The sequence below is a fragment of the Pinus tabuliformis genome, chromosome X, assembly GCF_031772625.1.
Source record: "Pinus tabuliformis cultivar Carrire ecotype Pingquan chromosome X, CPIR1, whole genome shotgun sequence".
NCBI lineage: Eukaryota > Viridiplantae > Streptophyta > Pinopsida > Pinales > Pinaceae > Pinus > Pinus tabuliformis.
In genome coordinates this window covers 163,082,678-163,109,288 of record NC_142308.1, presented here as the reverse complement: position 1 = coordinate 163,109,288, position 26,611 = coordinate 163,082,678, and the positions used below count along the sequence as shown (strand labels likewise).

At 40.3% G+C, this 26,611-nt stretch overlaps 1 protein-coding gene across 1 annotated transcript in view; it reads right to left on the bottom strand.

Moving 5' to 3' along the window:
- The window catches only part of LOC149138963 (poly(ADP-ribose) glycohydrolase 1-like), a 437,544-nt gene that overhangs the window by 341,104 nt on the left and 69,829 nt on the right, over nucleotides 1-26,611 (bottom strand). The window contains exon 3 of the mRNA XM_089446458.1: nucleotides 5,233-5,336. Within this exon, the coding sequence (XP_089302584.1) occupies nucleotides 5,233-5,336 (104 nt within the window). The remainder of the gene's footprint in view (nucleotides 1-5,232; nucleotides 5,337-26,611) is intronic.

Here is a 26,611-nt window from a genome sequence, read left to right as displayed (position 1 = left end):
TAAATGGAAAGTGGCTCTAGAAAAAGGCTCACGTTCAGGGAAAGAATGGCTCAAAGAAATTGCAAGCGAACATCAAGAATAAATCGACATGCTCCAAGAAATTTTGATCTGCCTGAATAGATATGATGTCTCTCAAATTTTTATTTTACCTCAAGAAATGGAAGGAGCCTTCTACCAATTCGATTTTTACTTCTGGAAAGAGAACAACCTCTCAAATATTTTGTTAATCATCTGTGGGTCTCCAAAAATTATCAAAATCCTTCAACAAATCAACCCTGCCAGAAATTCACTGGAAAACCTTCAAAATGAGATGAAACATAGGAAAGGGACTAAAAAAATTAAGTGAGCCACAGAAACCATTTCAAGCTAGCGGCTAGCTTAGGAAGAGAGATTTGAATTAAATAATGACCTAAAACCCCAAAAGAAATCTCATAAAAATTTTGCAAACGAATGTGGAGGTGAACCCTTGACAAGTAATTCAATTATGAAGGAAAAGGGTTTCAAAACCCTTAATGGCCTTCAAGGGAAATTCAATCCAAAGCCAAATCGAAACCTTATTTCAAGTATGCAATAGAAACTCACAAGAAAATAAACAAAGAAAATATATATATACAACAAGATGGAAAGATATATACAAGTTAATAGGAAAACACGTACACAAAATCTATTTACAAAATGCATTTATAACTTTTACAATGAAAAGGATAGCAAAAATATTTACAAATAATTAAAGCTCTAATTAGCGGATCTATCTTTATTCTCTCAATATAATAAGATTTTTGAAGGTTAATAAAATTCTACTTTAGATGGATGGCAAAGAAAACCATCTTTAAAAAAATAAAATCGATGTTATAATGAGCCTTTGGAAAAACCCCACTATGGGTTCTTCATTGTTGTGTGTGATCCAGGTGGATATTGGTGGCCACCCGCCTATTCCACCTAAACCTCCAGTCGGTTTCTTCTGTTTCCTTAATTATAGCAGCATTTACTATTCTTAGCATTTTTTTGACTCTTGAACTTCTAGAGCTGTTTTGACCCCCTAAAAGCCGTTTTTTTGAGGTCTACAACAAGCCCGTAGCAATAAGCAAGGGCCTGCGGCAAATCCTGTAGTACTCAGAGAGATCTTTCCAATGAGGTATCGTACGCACCAAACAGAGATCATATGACCAAGTTATGACCCCGGGAAGTTGGCTACCCAACAAGACCCACAAACTCCTGGTGTTCCATCTCCTGGAATTAGGGTTTTGGTTGTCGAGGGTTTTCCCTTGTTGTTCAATAATAGAAAGGCCCTTCAACCTCATTGTAACACAATTAAGAGGCATGTAGCCGTCACATCTCTACTTAGAGATAAGCTACCATCGCCCGAGCTAGTTTATTTCCATTTTGTATGTAAGCATATTTCAGTTCTTTCATATTAATGAAATGAAGTTTTATTGTCGCTGCATCTCGGTGTTTATGTTTGTATCTGTATTCTGTTGCGTTTCTGTCTAAGTCTGGATCAGTGGTATCAAAGCGGTCTGCTCTTTCTCTATTTTTCTTTGCATGTTCCCAACAAGGTCAAGGTATAAGGAGTTAGGGCTCAAACTGGTTGAACCTTTGCAAGACCAGCCTCGCAAACCCTGACAACCTCCCATAGTGGAATAAAAGAAATACGAGGGAGTAGGACATCCTTTCAAAATATTGGTCGAGGAAGTCATCAAGCGACAAAGGAACGCGATGATGGATAACTTTGCCCGGACCCTTTAGCGACTACCCACAAGTAAGGTTCCGGCCGCAATCGTTATCTATTTCAAAATCGTGTAAGAGCTTAAAAGGAGTCGCACTGGACTAGGGTTAATGGATGGTGGTTTTTCTGTGTAATTCTCCTCTCCAACAGTAAGTCTCACTCTTTCAAGTAAATCACAGCCCTTGTCACAGAAGGTCATGAGGTTATTTGTCCTCACAACTAGGTCATGGGCCTTGTCCCCATATTCAAGTGGACCAAAAGGCACATGAAGAAGATGATATTAACCCAGATCTATCAATTGATGTCCACCGTACCTTATGAATGAAGGTCGCTGCCCTGGAATGTGAATAGAGGGTGGTTAAGTGGACTACATCAGCATGAAGTTAAACCTAATCAGAACTCAGACTTGCAGAGGCAATTCTTTTGAAATTTGGGCAGTGATTCTGATCTTCATATTGGCAAGTTTATGGTTGTACTCTCTCTGCCTCTGCTAAACATTTGATAATAATAAGAAGAAGAATTGATCAAGGGTTTTCCCCATCTTGGGGTTTTTCCCTGGCTTGTGCCATATCTCTGTGTTCTTGTCGGCTGGCTTGTCTTCTACATTTACATTGAATGTTATTTCGTTAGTTATTGTCATACGTTGATGGTTTATGGTCTAATGGAAATTGATAATAAAGTAACTATTTAAACAGAGAACATGTTAACTCTAATTTTAACAAGAGAGAACACAGTCCTTGCTAAGAGGGAGTGTTAGTTTTTGTAGCATTGGATGTGTTCTAGCCACGAAATTTGGTGGAGAGGCTAGAATACATGAGATCTCCAAAAACCCAGAAATTGTTTCTGGGAATTCCATCTAGAGATGACTTAATTAGATTATTAACCAATTTTTTAATGTTTCCTAAGTCTAAACTTAAGAAACTTGGTTAATTAATCAGAATTAATTAAGTCAATGTGAGAATTCTCTAGAAACTCACACGGATCGATCCAGAAATTATCTAAGCCATCGATTAAGATTTAATCTTGGTCATTGGAGTCCCAACAGGAAGACATAAGAAGGGATCGATGTGGTGACGGATAACACACTAGAGTCACTTGGAGAATTCGATTTTCCAGAGTAGCAACAGTCAGTTGCCAGAAAGTTCGAGCTTAAGTGAGGAAGCAAAGACAGCGATCCAGAAGAAGTTTTCTAGATCCAGAGAGGCAGCAGCAAGTGACAAAAGTGATCCACACAGAAGCAACGCACAGACTGCGCAGTAGCTGAAGCAGAGCAGTTCGATTTAGCTGGGATGAAGTCGGTTCAGCATCCAGAGGTTGAGAAAGTCTTCTTGAGGGCCATTGAGTCAGGCTAGACGACTTGCCGAAAGGCAGATTCGAGCCACACGTGTGAGAGGCATCGCAAGGATTGTGCAGAGGGCCTACGTTGGGGTTTGGACGGCCAGTTTTTTTGAAGGAGCCAGTGTCGAGATTGCTAGTGGGGTGAGAAGACTTTCTCTCTTAATATTTCTGTCAAATACTTGTTGATTGGATTTCTAGTTGGGCATCCATAGATTGTACTCAGATTTCACTGCTGCATAATAATAAAATCCTCAGCTACTACACTGATTTTCCCAAGTTGGGTTTTTTCAGGGACATTTGTCTAAAAATAACTGTGTAAAATTTATGTCTATGTGTGCTAGAGTTTCTCAGTTTCCAGCGCTATTTTCTTCCACAGTTTTATTTGTGAAAATCAGTGTGAGTTATTTGATGTTTGTTGTAGACTTGCAGTAGACAGCAAATAGATTAACAATTAGAAAAATAATTTCTAGTTGTTATGATAGATGAAATTTTCACAAGGATGACCTTTTCATTCATCATCATCATCACTTGTGAATTCATCCTCTCTACTTGAGATTCTGAGAATTTCGACCTCTTGTGCCTATTGGAAAGAGGTGACCTATGGAGCATATGTTTTCTTGGAGCTATATTCATGTCTTTGGAGAAGTTTCCTTGGATCAATGATTGGATGGCACATGCATATTGTCTTGTAAGTGCCTTTTTATTGGAAAATTTATGATTTCGTCTCTAATGTATGGAATAAATTGGTGATCTAGGTTAAATATGATGCCCTAATTGTGTTGAATATCAATTTTATTGAATCTAGGTCATATTACTACAAGCACTACTCATTGTATGACATGTGAATGACAATCACCTTGGTGATCTTACATTAGCTCTCCCAAGTGAATTTTGATCCCTCACAAAGGTAATAGTTAGGGTTTTGATGCTAGGGCATCAAAATATCCTTACTCCTTTGCAAGTTTTAGCCAACCTAAAGAATCCATAGACTCCATCAACCTAGGGCCTAGGCGTTGGCCATCCATTTGTTGGTGATCAAGTCAATTTTATCCACAAATTTGAATTCTCTCTCTCTCTCTCTCTCTCTCTCTCTCTCTCTCTCATTTGGCCCTCTTCAAGCCATGCACCCAACTAGGCCTTAGTGCAAATTGACTAGGACGGGAGATTTTTGGTCTTGGAAAGTCTAAAAATCGAGGGTTGTAGTGTTTGCCTCAAAATCATTCCCCTTGGTGGGCATTCATTCTGATTCATCCATAATTTCTCTTGCCCTAGTTGTGGTAAAACCCTGGTTTGGTTATAGCTCAACTTGAGGGCTTCTTGAGGGTTTCAACTTTAAGGCGCATAACCTTCTTGAAACACATTGTAGGAAACCTTTCTTAACATTTTGACCCTTGGCCATCCCAACTCACATCATATCAATCAAACCCTAGGTCTTGTGATGACCCAATTTGGCCTCTCCAGGGAAAGTGAATTGCCTCCTCTTCATAATTGGAGCCTTGAACCTAAATTGTGTCTTTCCATTAGAAGTCTTTTAGTCACCTTTTACCTTTCAAGCCTACAATACCTATTAGGTGACCTATACACCATAAATCCTTCCATTGGTGAAAGTCCATAAAGAGCGGGGGTAGTAGCTGTGGTGATAGTGGGCTACCACCTTATTGTTGTCACTTGGCCTAGTAATAGCCTTGTAGGGTACCCCTCTCCAACGCCTTCTACATTTTGTGGCAACAGGTCCACAACAGTTATCAAAATCCATAGTCATACAAAACAAAGTTCGCACCAAGTACACTTTTGAGGAATTGTTTTGCCAATATTGAATTGTGAATCTTTAAAAAACATAATTCATTAGTTTAAAAGATTTGAAATCACGCCATCTCCATCAACTGCAATACAAAAACAAACTTCATGAAGAGTTTGTAACAATACTTCAAATAGTTTGAAGCTTCCTCATTTCAAACTGTAATCCGTGATTCATCATATGCATCAACCATGTTCAGTCAACATGACTAAGAAAGCAGGATCAATGTGTATCCAAAAGCTTTTAGGTTTCAGCTTCATGTAAATATCAGAAAGACATGATTGGCGTTGCTTTAGGATATACAAAAAGAGTTATCTTCAGTGGTTGTCTCATTTTCATAAAGAAATTAGTGCTTAAGCAAGGAACATACGCAAATAAGCCATCAAAATTGATAACTGGAAGTTCATGCTTCCATCTCTGAGCCTTTGGAAACAGACAAAAAAGGGCACAGGCCAAAAGAGCTGCTATCAGTTCCTGCAACCAAAATTCAACAAACAAAAAGAGAACCAAGAGTTAAAACGTAAAAACCAGCACACTGATCAGTAGAAAAGGATATATTTTATACTATAAAAAACCACGGTTGAAAAAGATTGAACAGCAAGCTGCAGTCATCTCAATTATTGTTAAAGAGGTTTTGATGCTATGAAAAGAAACCCTTCTAATTTTATTGATGTGTTCAATCTTGATAATTCTGCTATATGATATTACGGCATAGATTCTTGGATAAGCTTCCTTCATGTTTAAAGAACACTATTTTATGTGTTTGATCATTTTTAATCAGTAAATGCTGAAACTTTTGAACCTGCAACCTTTTGTTTATATCTTTTCCGATAGAGTAAAATCTCTTGAATGTTTTGAAAAACAAATGTCAAAGAAATAAAATATGTCAAAAAGGAACATTCAGAATGAAAATTAATCAAACTTGCCAAGGGGATGTTGGTTCAATAGTGAGGACGATGGCTTGTTATGAACCACCAAGGTTCTAATCTACAGAGGTCCCCTCACTCCCAGTGGCATGGGTTGAGGAAAGGTGTAAAGCCCTGAGCAACTTCAGTGGAATACTACATCCATGTAGTGGCATCTTACTGGAAAGCCACTTTCACCCTTTCCAGTTAATTGATCCTTCATGAGCAGGCTATGTTTCTGAAATTGGACCATAGCACAGTTCTCCCTATCTACGGATGAAGCATCCCTTGCAAAGGGAAAAGATCGAACTCAGCCCAAAAAGCTTACAAAGATATATCTCAAGCTTATAAGATGTCAAAGAATGGCATTTTGAAAATAAGCTCAAATCCAAATACACTGTGCACTAAAATGAAATGAAATGATACATATATCAACGTGCACTGGTTAGCACCAATCAGACTACCTAACAAAAACCAGGGAGTGTTTCAAGCAACTGGCAACAATGGGACAAGGACCCACTGTCACCTCAATCAATGTCCCCTGCTCTTTACGGACTTTCACCAATGGGAGGAGTCTCGACATAAAGGAAATCACTAGAAGGGAAAAGTCAAGGATGACGTACAATGTGATTTCCAAAGCCCACTCAAGGGCGAGGCTCAAATAATAGCTTGCTTGCTTCAAGATCAAGGCAAGGGACTCTCCAAGGAAGGCTTAAAGGGAGGCTTTGATCTAGGGAGTAGGGATATTTTCTATGAAAGATATCCTAAACTTAAGACTCTCTAAGGAGAGAAGGTTCCTGATGTGGCTTTGTAAGATAAAGAATGATGAAGATGTGGGACCACTAAGGAGCCTTGGGAAGAGCTAAGCTTGTCCTAGGGTTTCAATGATCTTTAGGAGAGTGGCTAGGTTAAGTGAGGATAGGGGAAGGTCACAAGAACAATAAAATTCCGTTGAGTCTTTGACTAAGTAGACATTCAAAAAGCCACTAACCAAAGAAGCCTTAAACCAACCAGTTTTGGAGATAGGGCTTGGTGTTTCTCACAAACCGACCATGGGATAGGCTTCAAATTTGGAGGGCTAGTAGAGGATACACTAGCACAACTCCCAACCAACTCGCTCTTCAAGAGGATGGCTTTAAAGGAACTTGCTTGATGCCCCAGCTAGGCCATCTAGGGTTAGGGCAGAAATCCAAAGAAACGATAAAAAATAGTTTTAAAGGTTGATCATCAAGCATTCAAGACCCAGTGCATGTCTATTGGGAAATATGGAGTCAAGGCTTACTTTGATTTTAAAAGTTTGCTCTATCAAAGAGACCCAAGCAACTTTGTTAACCCTACAGGGGCAGCAACAATTACTATAGGTATTTAAACTTCGTTGAAAATGTTTGATGGAGTTTCAAGGCAATGCAATGGCACATAGATGTCTAAGAACATTCATTCACTTTATCTTGGACATGTAATGCATGCAACACTTCAAATCTTAATGTCTACAAGAATCCGCATTCCAATTAGGGCACAATAAATTTTGAAAAACATTCCATACATTAATCATGTCACATAGAAATGAAAATAGCAATTACAAGAAAAAGTAAATATATCCATCCATCAAAACATCAAAGAGAAGCTCCAAAATGAGATTACAAAACTTTCCAAACATCAAACTGTATCCCAACATCCAAAAATTTCGTCCAAACTGCAAGTTCGAGTTCTTTTTATTCTCTTGGAGAAATTGAATCCAAGTGATGATGAATGCTACAATGAAGCTCTCATGTATTTATATGAGCCTTCAGGCTATTCGAATGGATTAAATTAGCCTAATAATACCCCTAGAATAAAATAATGCGAAAATAACACTACTTTGGTGACAAGCCTGTCACTATTCAAACTAGTAGGGGCCCTAGGAGGGGTTCCAATAGAGCAATTACTAGGTCATGGGGCAAAAATGGAGCAATAGCCCACTGTCACCTTAGCTAAAGTGTGAAAATTCCTAGATCTAACAATCTCGGGAATCCTACTAAAACCAACTGAATCTACCTAGATTGTAAATTACGTTACACACTTATTTCAAATTTCTTCTTGAAACATTGAAGTAAATTACTGAAGCAGCCTACACCCAATTAAATATGATTATGAAACAGAGAAACTGAGCAAGGAAATACAAACACATAGAACACTGTTATTTTTGGACAAATGTCCCAAGAAAAACCCAACTTGGGAAAACCGATGGAGCAGTGAGGGTTTTATTTTATTATGCAGCAATGAAATCTGAGTACATCTATGAATGCCCAACTAACAATCCAAACAGCAAGAAAATCTGGCGGAGATATTCCCTAAGCAACCCCGGCACTCGTGTTGCCTGTACTCGTGTTCCTGCACTTGCGCGTTCCTGCACTCATGCGTTCCTGCACTCATGCGTTCCTGCACTCACGCGTCCCTGCACTCACGAGTTCTTGCACTCGGAATAACTGAGCCTCTTGCTACTGCCTCTCTGGATCTGGAAATCTTCCTCCAAATCACTGTCACTACCCCTCTACTGCAAAAGATCTCTTCGATCAAAATTTCCTCCTGAGAACTTCTCACTTCAGAAATTCGATCTCTTGATCTCTCGGTGTATTTTACAAATGACCCTCAAGCCCCTTCTTATATCTTCCTGTTGGACAACCAACGACATAGAATAACTCCTAATCAAAGGCTCAGATCATTTTGACTTGATCTTCGTCTTTATCTAGAAGAGTCACCCACAATTAGATTAATACCCATTAATATTTTAATTTTCCTAAGTTTAGAGTTAGGAACTCCATTAAAAATATTAATTATTTTAATATAATCGTCTCTGGTGGAATTTCCCAAAATGGTTTCTGGATTCTTTGGAATGCATGTGCCCAAGCCTCACTGCAAAATTTGAGGCTTAGAGCACATCCGATGCTACCACAAATCAACAAATCCCTGCTCTTTACAAACTTTCACCAACAGAAAGAGTCCCGGTATTAGAGAAATCACTAGGAGGAATGTCTCAATAGTGTAAGGATAGTGATTTCTAAGCCTATTCAAAGGAGAGTCTCTAATGATAGGGATTCGCTTGCTTTGGAAGCAAGATGGATGGCTCTCCAATAAGGGCTAAAGGAAGGCTTTGGCATAGGGTTTGAGGGGTATGTCTTGATACGAACCAACCTAAGCCAAAGAATCCTATAAGAATGGGGTTTCCAAGTAATCCTTGTGAAATTGGAGTGTCAAGGTTGCAGGACCACAAAGAAGCCCTAGTGGAGCCAAACAAGGTCAAGGATTTGGAGTGAAACTTCAAACAAAGGTGCTTGACCAAGTGAGGGAGAAGAAAAGGATCAAGGTGGTAAAATTTGACTTTAATGTTTAGTGTTATGAACCTTGATGAAGCCATTAACCAAAGGCAAACTAGGGGAATGGTTTATGAGGTAAGACTTGAGATATCTTGAGATTCCACTGTCAACTTGGCCTCGAATTTGGAGGACCTCATAACAACTCAAAAGCGCAACTCTAGACCAAGTTTCATCAATTTTTCATGGCTACAATAGAAATCGTATGATGCCCTAAATGGCCTTCTAGGTTAGGGCATAGACGAGAGAAGAGGAAGGTGAAAGGAATGTTTGTTTAGTGATCACCTAGGACTAGACCAGTGCCTAGCCTATTGGGAGAATGGAGTCAATGTAATCCAATGTTTTAGAGATAACTTATACACAATCAAGGAGTCTCCTAGCAACTTCGCATGGCCTGGAGGCAGCGACTAGGTCACTAGGAAAGTTTATACTTCTTTAGGTGTTGCAATTGGTGACTTATCAAGGTAAATATGAGCAATCATATACCCCTAGGACAATCATTCACTACACACAACATAAACATATAAAAGGCCCTCACAAAGACAAGATCGAAAAAAATTGCATTTAATTAAGGCACCTACACCAGCCTCATGAGCGAAAACCTTTCATATATTATACAAGTGCAAGACACGAAAAAGGAAACCATGTAAAGTCACTTACAAGAATAACAACATTTCCAATTACCAATAGAGGCAAAATCGAAGCTCCAAGATAAGAAATAAGTCCTTCCAAACATCGAAATGCATTAAACTTCCAATTCATCCATTAATAAGGCTAGCAAAATTCCCAGAAGAAATAAATGATCCCAAATCCAAGTGATGATCAAATGATATGATCGTCACATCAATATATATCCTCCCTAAGGGGTTCGATTTTCCTAATTGGGCCTAGAAATGCCCCAACTATTAAAATAATGTGCAAAAATAACATGACTTGATGACAAGCCCGCCTAGATAGCTCCATAATACAAAGATAAGCCTCTCAAGAGGGCAAAATGATAAGTACAATAGGTTGAAAGGCCATTGAAGAGGCCTAATGGAGTCCAATGTGTGCCAAAGTGAAAGAATGAGCTCCAAACATAGTGATCAAGGGGTTGGCCCCTTGATATCCAAACAAATGGCCTGTGATGCCCCCAAATCATTGTGGGGGCATAACAACATCCTCATGGGTTTCCAAATGAATTGAACAAGTTTGTATCCCATCTGTAATGGTTGAGAAATGATGCAAGCCCTCCCATTGTCTCTCGTGGTGAGACACATCCTTATCTGGGCCCTGGATCAACTGCCAAGTGTGTGGTGCAAGAGTGGAGCCGGCTGGGCAAGATGGTCCAGGTGCATCATAATCGTCCAATAGGTGGAACACAAGCAAGCCATGAAAGAAACTTAAGGATCCCATGGAGTGGTAATCTGCTCTCTACTATAGCGGAGACCCATGGCTCTCAACACTCACCCTACAAATGCCAATATGACCCTCTGGAGGGCTTAGACCCTGTATAGGGAGACCAAACCCCAAATGAAGACCCACCTGCAATCCTGTATAAGATTTTCCCCTCACCTTCTAGTACAACCAATCATTAGTGCAATTGAGTAAATGAGCTTACAAATCATGGAACCAAGTGGACACTTCATAGTGGCATGCCCTTCCATAGTGGGTTATAGAACGTACAAGTGTCTCCAAGTTCAAGAAGAAGGTTAACCAAGGACCCTATTAGGTGGTTTCAACCCTTAAGGGGGTGACATGTGTTGAAAAGTGTAACTAAGTTCGATCTTCATAATGACAAGCAATTATGATTTTATGTAATAAGATGTAAATAAGAAAAATAAAATTATTATATTCACTTGCTTCATGGGTTTCATGAGCAAGGGATTTTGTTTTTGAGTCAAGACTCCCATTGAGAGTTTTTAGGATTTATTTGTCATCTAGTCATAAAATAGTAGTCATTGTCATATAAATGAAGTCATGTTACACTTTGAAAAAGGACACCTTGTCTATGTAAAGTATCCTCCAAGAACTTGTCACCTAACCTCTTCAAGTCGGCCTACAAATGATGAAGGAACTCTCTAGATGAAGTCAACCTAACTCCAGCTGTCAAGTCGGCCTAAAGACCCATTGAAGAGGTGTATAAATAGAAGAACTCGACCTCCATTCAAAGCAAGGAATTCGATCTGAATTACATCTAAGAGAAGTGCGAAGAAAGGGTGAAGAAGAAAGTGTGAAGTAAAGGCACTGAAAGGGTTTCTTCTAGGGCTATGAAAGTCATTCTTCTGGGGCAGCGAAGAAGGGATATTCTGGATCAGCGAAGGAGGCAGTAGGTAGGATTCTTCTGGGCATACGAAGAAGGATTCTTCTAGGACCTGCAAAGTAGGGTTTCTTCTGGGATAGTGAAGGAATGTATCTTCTGGGGCAACAGAAGAAGACTCTTTTGGGTGATCGAAATAGAGACCAAGTTTCTCTATAGAAGACCTAGAGACCAAGATTCTTTAGGGAAGTTGTGAAAGAACAGTGGAAAAGGATAGAGACCAATTTTCTCTAGAAGGCGCCGAGGAGAGGCAGTTCAAGATCAAGAAGAAAGGAAAAGGAAGGAAGAGGCAAAACATCAAGGTTTGTGACAAGGTTCTTGGGAGGATACTAGAGTCAAGGGTCTGTGTCAAGGTCATGGTACTTATCAATTGAAGATCTAGAAGAAGAATTTTGATCGGGTTTTCCTCTCAAGAGGTGAGAGGATTTGGCCCTAGCTAAGAAGCCTACATACTGTCACTTGTCTTTATTGTGCTTATTGGCAATTGTCTTGATCAAGAGAACACAATAATAACATAACAAAGAAAAGATTTTAAGCTTAGAAGTAAAAGTTTATCACAAGCAATTATCAAGCAGAGAAATTGTTAACATTGAATGCCCTAGATTTCTCAACATGTACATCCATGGTACATCCATCAGATGGCAAGTGGCATGTGATATAATGGTGGAATGGTGTGGGGCATCAAGGAAGGCTCCACGCTACATGCCATAGTACAAGGGTAGCTATAATAAGGGAAGCCCACACTTGGGTATATGAATGTAGGATGAAGCAATAGTGGTACATGAGTTACCCCGACCTTTGTTTTTCCACCCTTCTTCATATGTCTTTTGCCTTTTATTGATATTTCCTTTATAACTGTTGGGGGCTCGAGGGAATGAGACCATGATGTTTAAGATATAGCAGTGGATACTCCCCTTAAGGTGGGGCAGTTCATCGCCCACCATGGGTTGGGACAATCATGGGTTCCTTAATGATAAAAGGGATCAATATGAGGGACCCTAGGAACCAGGGAGATGGCCATAATCATAGGGGTAGGGCTCATGTTTGGCTTTTGCCCACATGCTAAATGTGTATGTCCCGGCCATCTTTTGCATTTTATGGTACACTTCCTGTTGAGAGGGTCCAAATTATGCTTTTCTTTTCATTTTAGCTGCATCAACCTCTGGGGCATCATTCCAAGCCCAACCAAGGTGTGGACAAGGGGAAGGGGAGGCTAACTCCTTATGAATCCAATGGACAAATGTGCACCCGAATGGGAAATATGGTGAAAGGGGTTATAATGAGTGTAGGGGGTGATGTATATGGTGTCGGGAAGCGAGACCACACGACCGAAATCGGGGTTTCCCATGTAGTTCCACCCCTAAAGCTAGTAGCCAATAAAATTGATCTCGCGGGAGTAAGATACAAGGTTAACATCAAATTGGCCAGAGGAGACAAGAGTGCAAACCAAGCCCACTCTTTCTGTCAAATCCCCTCGCTAATCCATGCCCAAAAGTGTCCATGATAAGTAAACAAAAGTACCCAACTACACAATGAAAAGCCATACCTTCGGGGTAGGAAGACCCACCTTCAAACATATGATCATAACAGATGGGCGAGGGACCACATCACTGGCTCAAGTGGTGGAGATAGTGGCACATCGAGCTCTCGGTGGCTACATGGGGTTGTTGGCTACTGGCTAAAGACCATCAAGGAGAAAAAATTTCTCCTATGCATACTACCCACCGGTGGTGGGTAACATCTGGCTCCAACTAGGACATGATCTCATAGAAGAGTGCATGAGCGTACTCGAACAAGGAGGTCATGAGAACACTAGAAATCTCTTGGGACCGCAGACTTGTAACCTGCACATATCAAAGACCAAGCACACAAGGCAGCATGTTTTTGTGGTTCCTTGTGATCACCCATGCTTAATATGAGGCCATAAAAAACCAGCAAAAAATAAAATTTACCCTAAATGTAGCTAACCTACCATTATAATATCATATGATATCATTTCTAATGAGAAAATCAGCATCCTACCCTAACATGCATATGATACAATGTCAAGTGTCAAGAAAAGGGGTGATATGACTTAGTTTGACCTGTTGTGGCCAAAGTTCGTCGTTGCGTTTGGCAATGTAATAGTAATCCTCATCAACCTTTCCATGAATCTTGACAGGTATGGGGTTTTTATCTACCAACACCACATCCCCAACCTTGTATTCCGTTTTGGATTTTCATTTCTTGTTTTGCTTTCAATTAGGCCTTTTAAGGATATGGGCCTCTTAAGAAGGGAGAATGAGGGATGGTTCCTTTGTCTCGGGAATCTTATAATATGGGATGGGCCTTGGTTTTACCAAGTGAGTAGGGTACATAGGTTCTCTATAGAGGGTAAAGGGAGTTCCATCAGACTGTGGAATGGTGACATTAGACAAGTCCATTAGAAGTTGACCACCCACAGTAGCACCCCATTTCCTAGACAATAGCATTCCCCACACATCAAGAATGTCTATGACTACAACATTAATGAGTAGTGCTATATTGGGGTTCACAGCTAAAGAAACCTTTAAATGTTTTATGACGCCCTCTACTTCAATAGGTTTGGAGTTGAAACCACAGACCGCCTTATATTCACGGGTAATGCTAAGATTCAATTGCTTCATGACTTTTAATGCCATGATATTCGTGGAAGCCTCTGAATCCAACATACAATTATGGAAAGGTGAGTAAGAATGGAGGAGGTCGTTGATAGCTAAGATGAGTAAGGATGGCTCGTGTCCCGGATTTTACTTGGAAAGGTGAATGTTCTGCAATGTTATTGGTGTGTATTTTTCTTCTTCAAACCCAAGGGCCTTCTTAACTTGCCATTGTAGTCGTGCGAGCTTCACAATTTCGTTCAAGAGAACTTGCACAATCATTCCTCCTATAGCAGTATCTCGATCGACATCAAGTTCTACATCCTTACCCTTGGGCTTGTTTTTGGGCTCCCCCTTTGGAGGATTCCCTTTAGAACTTTCTTTCTTAGGGGGATCTTTCCTAGGGGGTTCTTTAGGAAGAGGTTTTTTAAGAAGGGACTGCTTAGGAAGAGACTCTTTTTTGTTGGGCTCCTTTGAGGTTGTGGAAAGGTTTTTAACATTCTTTCTTAAATATTGAATCCTTTAAATCTCCCACTATGATCAGTATTAAGAATTGGCTCATTCTTTTCTTCCATGATGGTCACTACACTAATGGGAGGATGAGTGTACGAACCACCTAGCAAAATGTTGAAGGCTTCAGATTCTACAATAATCGCTTGCTCATTGATTTCGTCATCTTCACATTCTTCCTCATCACTTTGCTCGTCCTTAGAAGATGATTCCTGTTCCACAGCATTTGTTAGAGGCAAAGTGTTTGAAACTTGAGATGACCTTGGATTGTCTTCATCACTTTGCTTCTTATGGAAAGGCTTGCCTTTGGGAATATAATTTGATTTTTGAGCCCTTTCTAAGGTAGTGAGATTATTCATGTAAAGTCTATCTCGTGAGTTCATTTTCTCAGTCAGCTTCTCAAACTTCTTAAGGAGCACTAAAAGGGTTTCCTCAATTTGGTCTTTAGATTTTCCTTTCTTGACCTCAACCTTAGCCTTAGGATGTTAATCTATTTTGGAAATTCTCAGGTTTTGTTCAACTTCCATAACTACTTCCTTGGCCTCGGCCAAGCTCGTAGGCTTCTTATCTCTTAATTCATATGTCAGATGACCGCCCACAGCCTTAATGAATTTATCAAGTATGTTAGCATCAAGGGATCTCAAATGGTCAAGGATATCCCTAACTATCTTATCAAATTTTTGAATGAATTGTTTGATGTCTTCCCTTCCCCTACTTATTTGGTAAAACTTTTCAATGTTGAAAGTTCCTCGGGCATCAAATAACCATCTTTTCAAGAAAACATCTTCAAATTGGTCAGAGTTCTCTATGATCCTAAAGCGAGAGTAAGATACCATTCCCTAGCATGACCTTCAAAAGACAAAGAAAATAGCATCATGATCTTGTCTTCGTCAAATACTAACCTAGGAGAAATTGCCCAATAAAATTCTTCAACATGATCACGGGCACTTATGGTAGCATTACCCTTAAACTTGGCTAAAAAATTATTGTATTTTTTGGGTAAAAGCTCAAGATTGTCACTCAACTTCGAAGGTGTGAACACACTAACCAAGTGCCTCTTGCTTCGTGGGATCTTGGGTTGGTCTTGATTTTGGTTGGTGCTAGAATTTGTCGCCATCTTGGGGGTGAGATCACCAACCTTTTAAAATTCAGGGAGAAAGCTAGTTCTAACTAGTGATGGAGTTGATTCTCCCCTTCTTGCAGCAGCCCTAGTCAAAGGAGGAATCTTGTCGCCTTCAAGCAAACTAGGGGATTGGACAATGAATGGAGTCACCAAAGGAATACTTGAAATGTCATTTATGAATAATTCCTCAATGATTCACTAGGGAGGTAGACTGCTTCCTCCCAGGCAACGCCGCCCAAAGATGTTACTGCTCAAACTAGCAAGGGCCCTAAGAGGGGTTCCTACAGAGCAACTACTAGGTCATGGAGCAACAATGGAGCAATAGCCCATTGTCACCTTAACTAAAGCTCCCTGCTCTTTATGGACTTTCACCGATAGGAGGCGTCCCGGTATTCGGGAAATCACTAGGAGGAATGTGTTAATAGTGTAAGGGTAGTGATTTCTAAGCCCATTCAAAGGAGAGTTTCTAATGATAAGGATTTGCTTGCTCTAGAAGCAAGATGGATGGCTCTCCAAGAAGGGCTAGAGGGAGGCTTTGACCTAGGTTTTGAGGGGTATGTCTTGACACAAAGCTACCTACGCTAAAGAATCCTATAAAAATAGGGTTTCCAAGCAATCCTTCTGAAATTGGAGTGTCAAGGTAGCGGGACCGCAAAGAAGCCCTAGCGCACGCAAACAAGGTCAAGGATTTGGAGTGAAACTTCAAACAAAGGGGCTTGACCTCTTGAGGACTCAACAACACAGCTCTAGACCAAGTTTCATCAATTTTTGATAGCTACAATAGAAATAGTATGATGCCCTAAATGGTCTTCTAGGTTAGGGCTTAGAAGAGAGAAGAGGAAGGTGAAAGGAATGTTCGTTTAGTGATCACCTAGGACTAGACCAATGCATAGCCTATTGGGAGAATGAAGTCAATGTAATCCAATGTTTTAAAGATAACTTATACCTAATCAAGGAGTCTCCTAGCAACTTCGCATGGCCTAGAGGCAGCAACTAGGTCACTAGGAAAGTTTACACTTCTTTAGGTGTTGCAATTGGTGACTTATCAAGGTAAATATGAACAATCATATACCCCTAGGACGATCATTCACTATACTCAGCATAAACATATAAAAGGCCCTCACAAAGACAAGATTGAACAAATTTGCATTTAATTAAGGCAGCTACACCAGCTTCATGAGCAAAAATCTTTCATATATCATACAAGTGTAAGACATGAAGAAGGAAACCATGTAAAGTCACTTACAAGAATAGTGAATTTTTCCAATCACCAATAGAGACAAAATCGAAGCTCCAAGGTAAGAAATAAGTCCTTCCAAACATCGAAATGCATTAAACTTCCAATTCGTCCACCAATAAGGCTAGCGAAATTCCCAGAAAAATAAATGATCCCAAATCCAAGTGAAGATCAAATGAAATGATCATTACATCAATTTATATCCTCCCTAAGGGGTTCAATTTGCCGAATTAGGCCTAATAATGCCCCAATTGATAAAATAATGTGCAAAAAAAACATGACTTGGTGACGAAAAAAAAATTAGGGCAAAAATGGGATTTTGGCAATGACATCCCTCACCATCTCCCTTATGGCCAGCAGATGAAAAATTGCAAGGGTTGGCCACTGCAGTGGAGCTCTAATCCGTCCTTGATTCGCTTGGCGGTCACAATGGTGGCGATCTACGCCTCTATCAAGTATATGGATCGAATCCATTTGGAATAGATGTGTTTTCTGATATGGTCTTCGTAAGGGAAGAATCATCTCGGCGATGCTGGCGTATTTCAGCGCAGCACTAATGACCATGACTTTGACAATCTGCAAGGTTCGAAGAGTGTTGGCTCAGAGTATCTTGCAATAATTTCGCCACATATCTACACAGATCTGGAGAACTCCTTTCCCATAAGGGCAGCTTGGTGGCCGATCAGTGAGGTCAGAAATCTTGAGGAGTATCATTCTGCTTGGATCAACGCGGCAATCGCAAATCCACAGTTTTCGACTTTTGTTTTTAATTGCAGGAAGTCGGCACAATGGCCATCTTTTTCAGAGGAAGTAAAGCTCTTGGTCGAGACGACAAATCGACATGCTTTCGATGCTTCTATTAAAGAACTCATGCAGGCATGAGTGATTAAAATGATGGGAATCTGGTTTTGAGTTGTGTTTTTGGACAGCGAAGGCAGTTGTAAAAACTCTTTGTAGTTGTCTCCCATATCTTTGGTGGTTTTTCGCTGGATTCCTACATGCATTAAGGATCCAAATCATCTCGCATGGCAGAGAGTCGCCTACTCTCGTAAAAAAACCCAGATCTATCGCTTAGGTCCAGATTCAAATGAGAGACAAGTAGAAGGGAGATCACAGGGTGCAAATCCAGATTCGAAAGAGTTATTTCGGGTTTTCATCAAAACCATTACTGGAAAATCGATCATGCTAAGGGTCCGGGGAATGGATCTAGTGACAGATCTAAAGCAAAGTGCCCAAAATATCACAGGTATTCCAACTTCTTTACAAAGTTTGATTTTTTCTAGAAAAATGTTGCAGGATGTGGTCCATTTAAAAGACTATGGTATTCGAAGGAACTCTACCATTATCCTTAATTTAAGACTATAAGGTGGTTCCCCAGAAGCGAGCATACCACCTGGATCATCTTCGACAGGCAAGGGTCTGGCCTCGTTCAAGGATGCATTGAGAGGAAATGTTGCCACACAGGACAAACAAAACCCAAATCTGACAATCCTAGGTCTGTACATTGTAGAGAAGATGGAGAAAGCCCCATATCTGTCCATAGAATTACCAGAAGTAAGTGGTCTCTTCACTACTTTGCAAGCAAAAGCTATCATATGTCGATTTAATGGTTTCTGGCCCAAATATGAAGATCTAAATGAGTGGATCTACCTCAACTGGACCAGAGATTGTGACATTTATCTGTGTGCAAAAGGTTTTTTTGTGGTTCAGTTTGATACTCAAAAAGACTTTGATTATGTCATAAATGAAGGACCATGGTTTTGGGGAAGGGCGAGTCTCTTTGTAACCCCATGGTTTCCTAGTTTTTATGCAAACTCAATGGTGGTTACAAAAATGTTGGTTTGGGTAAGGCTTCATGTTATGAATATAATTCATAACAATTAAATAAATAAAATAAATATAAATATTAAATAATTAAATATTAATTAGGTTAAAATAGTCATTAAGTTAGGTGAAAAGGCATGTCTAAAAGACATGCTCATTCACGAAAGGTCACCTGCTGAGGTATAAAAGCAGGGCCTCATTGTAACATTCAAATCATCTTATATCATCTTATACAAATATATATATATAATAAATTATTATTAAAATACCTCTCGTGTATTTTTAACAATTAAATCTACAAGCTATCTGTTTTCTTGTTTCAGCCATAGCTTTTATGCTACGCTACATAATCTCCTGCTCCCCTTTTGGCACCACCAGGTCCTAGAACGCATTTGGAACTCTCTAGGAAGGTTTCTAAAGATAGATTGAGAAAGAATGGACAAAGGTATCTTCACTTTTTCCTGCATATGTGTGGAGATGGATTTAAGCAAAGGCCTTCCTGATCGTATTCACCTGACACATCAAGACTTCAAGTGGACACAGTGGTTAGATTTTGAAAACACTGCCTTTAGATGTCGGATCTGCCATCAAACAGGGCACTTGTAGAACACATGCAAACAAGCAAAGAAAAGAACAAAGAAAAGACCGCAAAAGCAAAAAGGATGGCAATTCCCAGACCCTCCTTCAAATGATGAGGATGAAGAAATGGATGAGACCCAGCAACATCCAGAGACACAAAATCAAAAACGTTCTCAAAAGGAGGGAGAAGAGAAGCAGGAGGATCAGAACAAACAGGCAGAGAATCGCAATAACTCAACAGTGGTTCCTATCCTTGAGAACCAACACAAGGAAAAGAGCAACAATCAAGGCACATGTGGAACTAAGCGATCTCATGTTTCTGAGAGCTCAGATTCAGATAAAGAAGTCCCAAACATTTCAAGAAATAATGAGTTGGCAATTGTTACGACTACTCCATCACTTGGGGTTTGGCAAAAAGTCCAAAAGAAAAAAGAAAAAACCAGTTTATCTGGCTAAATGTAATTTTTATTTTTTATTTTTTGTAGCCTAGCTACTATGAGTGCTTAAAGCACATACACTGGTCCCCAGGGACAATTCCTGAATGCACTTGTGCATCTACTCTATGTAACTTTTTATTTTATTAAAATAAAGGTGCGATTTTTCCTCGGAAAAAAATCATGACTTGGTGACAAGCCCACCAAGATAGCTCCATAATACAAAGATAAGCCTCTTAAAAGGGAAAGATGATAATTACAATAGGTCAAAAGCCCAATGAAGAGGCCTAATGGAGTCTAATGTGTGCCAAAGTGAAAGAATGGGCTCCTTACAGCTCGAGACTTCTTTGGCATGGACGAGATCAACATGAACGAGATTACTTCATGTGATGGACTACAAATTAGCAGGCTAGAGTCTTCATCAGATTGTGATGTTGCATATCCGAGATTGGAGGGATTTGCACGTGTGGTATTTGATCCAAGAGGATGAGTGCTTGCAACACTGAACTAGTGGAGATCATGTAGCATCACAGGGAGTCTAGTTCAGATGTGATGAGGCAGAGACACTACCGAGAGTGCAAGGTTCATTCTACAAAGCATGCTGCAGTGATGGACGCCATATGGTCTAGTGTCGCCAAATGATGATGGTTATTTCCTAGTCTTGGAAGTACCTCTCTCGCTAAGAAGGAGTGTTGATTTTTGTAGCTTGAGAGGTACTCCAAGCCTCGAGGATCGAGGGTTTGGAGGAAGGAGCTCCACAAGTGGCCTTGTGGGCTTGAAACCCAAGCTTGGGGTTTTGCACCCATCGATGTTTGGGCCAAAACCATGGAGAGATTTCTACATGTGATGGATGGAGATGATAGAGGATTGCAAGGAGAATCCAACCCAACGAAAATCGTCGAAATCTGAGTTGTAGAAGATGAGATATGATTTTTTGAAGATATGATGGGTTAATTTGTCTAGTTGGGCAAGTCAGCTTGAGGTCAAAGTGGTGCCCAAAGACAAATTTGTTGGAGCCACTTGATGCATATAAATATAGGTAAAGTGTGAGACATAATTTACATCCTAAGTGCATTCAACTTCATGGTTTAGCTCTATGATTTGGAATGCAAGTCTGAGGCTAGAGAAAGGAGTAAAGGGTTGCCGAGTTTGGGAGAGTATCTCTGCATTTGGTGTGGCTTTTCTCTGTGGAATAGCCCGCAGCCCTGAAGCAGCCCAGAAGGTGACATAAGGGCAGTTTGTGGGCAACGTATGTATATTTCATTAGCCAAATCAGGTCTCCGCAAATTAGAGGAAGGGAGGAGGATATTTTGTGCTATTTTGATGTGTTATATGTCTTTGTATGGGTCGCAGGAGAGTGTTGTAGGTAGTACTGTGAGGAGGTTATTTGTAGGGTCATGAAGCCTTGTGAGGGGCTCCTCACTAAGCCGCAACTATTAAACAGAGGTCGCAGCCTAAACAGAGCAATTCTCCTTGAGTTTGGGGCAAATTCATCTTGTTGTTGTGAGCAAGTGGTTGTAGGGTGCGTTGAGGAGGAGCCTTGTGCCCTAATACAGTGTTTTGAAGGCTTAGAAGGACAACAAAGGTGATAGCCAAGTTGGAGGAGGACACACAGGTTTGGAGCGAGGGCTAAGGGTTATGTTGTGTGCCCTAACCAATCCTATGAATGCATAGATCCCAAGGCAAGGAGGCAATAGCAAGTTGAGTTTGAAGATGGCTCCTTGGTGATAGCTAAATGTTAGGTGGATGGCAATCTTAAATTAGGATAGTTGTGGACATCCTGAGGAGAAGTTCATCAACAGTGATAAATGTGTCAAGAAGAGCAGCAGGAGCTTGCAGAACAGAGGTGTGTTAGTCGTCTTGAGTTGATGTGACTTGTAGGTGGATCATGTCCTTGGAAAGGCAGAGTTGAGGAGTTTGTTAGCAGCCATGTGGAAGGGTCTCCATAGGTGTTGGATGCCCTAACTAGGAGTAGATGCTACAGCAGCATTGGTCACTTGTGGTTTGTTGGAGGGCAGTATGAGAGTGGACCAAGTGTGGATAGTGGATTGGGCATTTATGGTCTGTTGGAGGGCAGTGTGATAGTGCCCAAGTTGGAGCCTGGTGCACCATCTTCATGGACTAAGGACTTAGGTGTTTGCTAAAGTGGCAAAAGTTGAGCTCAAGGTTTGATCAGCCAAAGGAGCAGTTGAGCAGCCCTAGACTTGTGTGTGGAGGACTTCTACAACAGATGATGGGCAATCCTCCTAGCCCGCGTTCATTGTGGGAGATGAACATCTTGCAATGATAGGTGGCAACCCTTCGCGCCCTATGTTGGTCTTCATTAGAGCAGCGTAAGAAGACGATAGTGCGCTGAAGTCCCTGAGTAGCTGAGCAGAAGCAGTGGGCAGATTGAGAGTTGTTCACAAACAAAGTTGTCAGCAACTCACCAGAAGTCTCGATGTGTTGTGCCCTTGATGGACTAAGGCACAACTAGTGAGCAGATTGGATAGCCGAGATTTAGTGGTCAGATGGGCTTGGAGCATTGATAGAGGTAGGATTTGTAGATTGGGAGCCGAAGGATGCTGGTCAATAATTAACATTGATGAAATATATACCTGATGAGCTCTCCTATTGATTACTACACCATCACTGCACTAGTTTCATGATGACATGACTGCTATGACAAAGCCATACTATCCTAATCGTCTTCTGCATTAAATAATTCAAGGGCAGTCACAAAGAAAAATGTTTTTCACCACCTTAGAGGCATCTCTTCATAATAAATTCCATACCATCTAAAAGAGGATTTCTTCATCTTTCCAATGAGCCTTTATTCGCCCCAAAACTCCAAATGGTTGATAAGAAAATGAATTTTTAAGATATAAAAATTATATTTTTATTGTGAGCCGACCTATATCTAGCCTGCGCATGTCGGTCTGCTTGAGGATACATGTCTTTTCGTTTCCACCTTGAAAAGGCCTATAAAAAGGAACTCAGCTCTCATTCTTACATCCTTAGTTCGATCACAACAACAGGTTCACATCTCATGAATCTTCAAGAAGAAGAACATAAAACGGGAAGTAATATATCTCGGTGTCTATCTCAGATTGGTTTGGATTGGTGGACTGTCTTGTTGGAAATAAAGAGGGGGGTGAATCAGTGTTTCTTTTCAATTTTTATTATTACCAATTTAGATTCCTTACAATTTAATCAAAGAAATTATTTTATTATATATAGAAAAGGATTGAATACAATATCTGATGAATTTTGCCAAGCACCAACTTGGACTTTGATGAGGCTCCAACCTCTAGGGCTTTGACCCTATCTTACCAAGGCACCAACCTTGAATTTAGAAGCACCAACTCCAAGGACACCAGTCCTTCCAATTCTGAGGCACCAACCCCAAGGGATCTAACCCTGGAGTTTTACTCTGTCAATAAATGTTTGATTGTATTATACTGCTCCCAAGGACTTCTTTACCAAACCCTGTCCTTGTAGTCTTTGTAACAGGTCGATGTTTGCCCTATGGCTTCACTTCGGGTCCGAGCCTTCCAAGATGAACCCGGTCAAAATATTTGTCTTCCTGCTCTGTCTTCGACTTCCTTCTTCGCTCGGCCTTTGGCTTCTGCTGCACCTTCGGCTTCCTCTTTTTCTTCAAGTTCACGAGTTGTGAGCTGTTTCACTTTCTCTGTAATGGATACTTGAGATCAATGTTCTTCAACTTTAATGTTCCAGTGTATTTCTCCTCTGATCAACCTTTGGCTTCTTCTCCTCTGTTTCTGCTTGTCCTTTGGCTTTCTTCGAGTTCACGAGTTGTGAACTATTACTTCCTTTTCTATGTATTCCAATGCCCGAGATCGATGCATTTAGTGAAACCTTTTAACTCGTATTTATAAGAGCTTCACCAACAACTGAGAGACACGTTTATTGGAGGGAGGCTGACTTGTATATTATTCATTCAATTATTCATCGACTTGTTCATTTACGAAAAAACCATAAAGGAGAGGCTATAACCATATTATAATAGAAGTCTGGTGGTCCCCACATGCCTCGTCAACGCAAATCACAATCGCAACTTTCGGAGGTCTCTTACAAGTCATGCTCATAACATAATCGATTGCCCTATTACCGACGAAGCGGATGCGATATAATATTAAACAGTGATTAATAAATTTGTCGAGTCCACAACCTCTATCACAATCGGCGGTTTGGCCGTGTGAACCCTTAAGACTTGCGATATGACTCACGACGAGGCAAACGTGGTATTACATAAAGGTGTATTCTAATGGAGCGGTCAAGTCCGCATATTATATCGCAATTGGTGTTTTGAATGGAACATCCCTTTATGGTTTGCGATTATGCGACGGATGCGATATTATATTGAGTTGTATTACAATGGTGCAGCGGGTCCGCAATGATATTGCAATCGCAGATTTTGGGCGGTGATACATAATAAACTTTATGGTTTGCGATTATGAGACGGATGCGATATTATATTGAGTTGTATTACAATGGTGCAATGGGTCCGCAATGATATCGTAATCGCAGATTTTGGGCGGTGATGCATAATAAAGTCGTAGATAAACCATCGATACAATTCCTCTGATGCATTGTAATCTTTAAAGAGTTTTCACAATTTATTACTATTAACTCCTCCGTTATGGCTCTTACTCTTGGGTTCTCGCTCCTGTGGCTTCTCTTCGCTCTTCCACTCTTCTGATAGCTCTACTCCTCTGACGTATTGTTCTTCTTTGTTCGTCCGATATCACTATTCTTCCCTTTAGCACTTACCCTTGGGCATATGCGATAACCTGCTTCTCTTGCTCCGATAACCTACTTCTTTGATGGCTTCAGATGAATTCTAATGGCTTCCATGATGGCTTTCCTCCTTGGCTTCTTGCTCTTGTTGGTTCACAAAGCTGCTCTGCTTGTCTTCACATCATCATTTAGTATCCAAAATATTGCCATATTGACATCAATGACAATCTAGATCAACAATATCCCCCTTTGTCATTGATGGCAATATTCTTCTTCTCTCCCACTTTGCCATCAATGGCAAAGGAGTGCACAAGGACTCCCCCTGTCGAACTGCTCCTCCTGTCAAACTACTTCCCCTGTCAAACTACTTCCCCTGTCAAACTACTCCCCCTGTCATGCGGCATATTAAGAATCAGTTAGTGTGTGACGTTAAGCAATAACCCCCATCTTTTGACGGAGATGTTCAAATGCTTCTCGAGGAAGAGGATTGGTGAAAATATCTGCAATCTGTTCCTTGGTATTGATATATTCCAACTTGATGTTTTGTTCAGCCACCTGTTCACGGAGAAAATGATACCTGATTGGTATGTGTTTGGGTTTTGAGTGTATCACTGGATTTTTACTGAGACTGATAGCACTTGTGTTATCACAATAGAGGGTGACTGGTTGTTTAGTTTCTATGTTTACATCCTTCAAAGCTTCCTTCATCCAGACTATTTGTGTACAACAGTCAGTTGCGGCTAGATATTCAGCTTCAGCTATAGAGAGAGATATAGATGATTGTTTTTTGTTGAGCCAAGCTACCAGGCAATCTCCCATAAAAAATGCATTTCAACTGGTGCTTTTACAATCATCCATGCTTCCAGCCCAATCAGCATCGGTATAAGTTGTCATTGTAGTACTTGTGCTTTTGGGATCCCAAAGACTTTGTCAGGAGTTCCTTTCAAGTATCTGAGAATTCTTTTCATAGCCAACATGCGGGATTGCTTAGAAGCTGATTGAAATCTTCCCACCATTGCCACTGCTTAAATAATGTCGGGTCTTGTAGCAATTAGGTATAAGAGAGTTCCAATTATTGACCTGTGAAGAGTTGCATCTACCGGGGGGGATTCATCATCTTTGCTTAATTTGCAGTTTGCGGTCATTGGTGTGCTCATAGGTGCACATTCTTCCATTCCATATATTTTAAGCATGTCTTTGAGATATTTTGTTTGAGAGATAAACATGCCTGTCGTGGTTTGCGATACTTGTAGTCCAAGGAAGTAGTATAGCTCACCAATCATTGACATTTCGAATTCTTTTGACATATTTTGAGCAAACTCATGGCTCATTTCATCATTATTGCTAGCAAAAATCAGATCATCAACATATACAAGGGTGATTAGTAATTTATCCTTATCCATCTTCATGTACAGATTACTTCCTGCCACCCCCTTTTTGAAGTTTTGTTGTTGTAGATAGTGATCCAATCTTGCGTACCACGCTCTAGGAGCTTGTTTCAAACGTATAATGCCTTTTTCAACTTACATACAAAGTCTTTTCCTTCTGCTAGATCAAAACCTTCTGGTTGCTCCATGTAGACTTCTTCCTTGAGTTCCCCATTCAGAAATGTTGATTTTATGTCCATTTGATAGACTTTGAATCCTTTTGAGCAAGCAAATGCCAAGAACATCCTTATAGCTTCCATATGAGCTACCAGTGCAAAGGTTTCTTCAAAATCGATTCCTTCAATTTGTGAATAACCCTTACAGAGAAGTCTTGCCTTATTTCTAATGATTTGACCATCTTCATTCATTTCGCTTTTGAACACCCACTTAGTTCCAATTATATTTTTATCTTTTGGACAAGGTACCAGCGCCCATGTCTCATTTTTCTCAATTTGAGACATTTCTTCTTCCATGGCTTCCACCTAATGAGGATCCTTACCTACTTGAGTAAAAGTTTCTGGTTCTATCATAGATAGGAGAGCAACATCATTTTTCTTTGGTGTACTTGTCATCCTTCTTCGGGTTTGTATTCCTTCATCTACATTGCCAATAATCTGCTCTTCTGGGTGATGTTTTTGGAGGAATTTCACTTTTGAAGGAGTTTGAGATGGTTCTTTTCCTTTTTGTTTTTCTTGATCTTTTT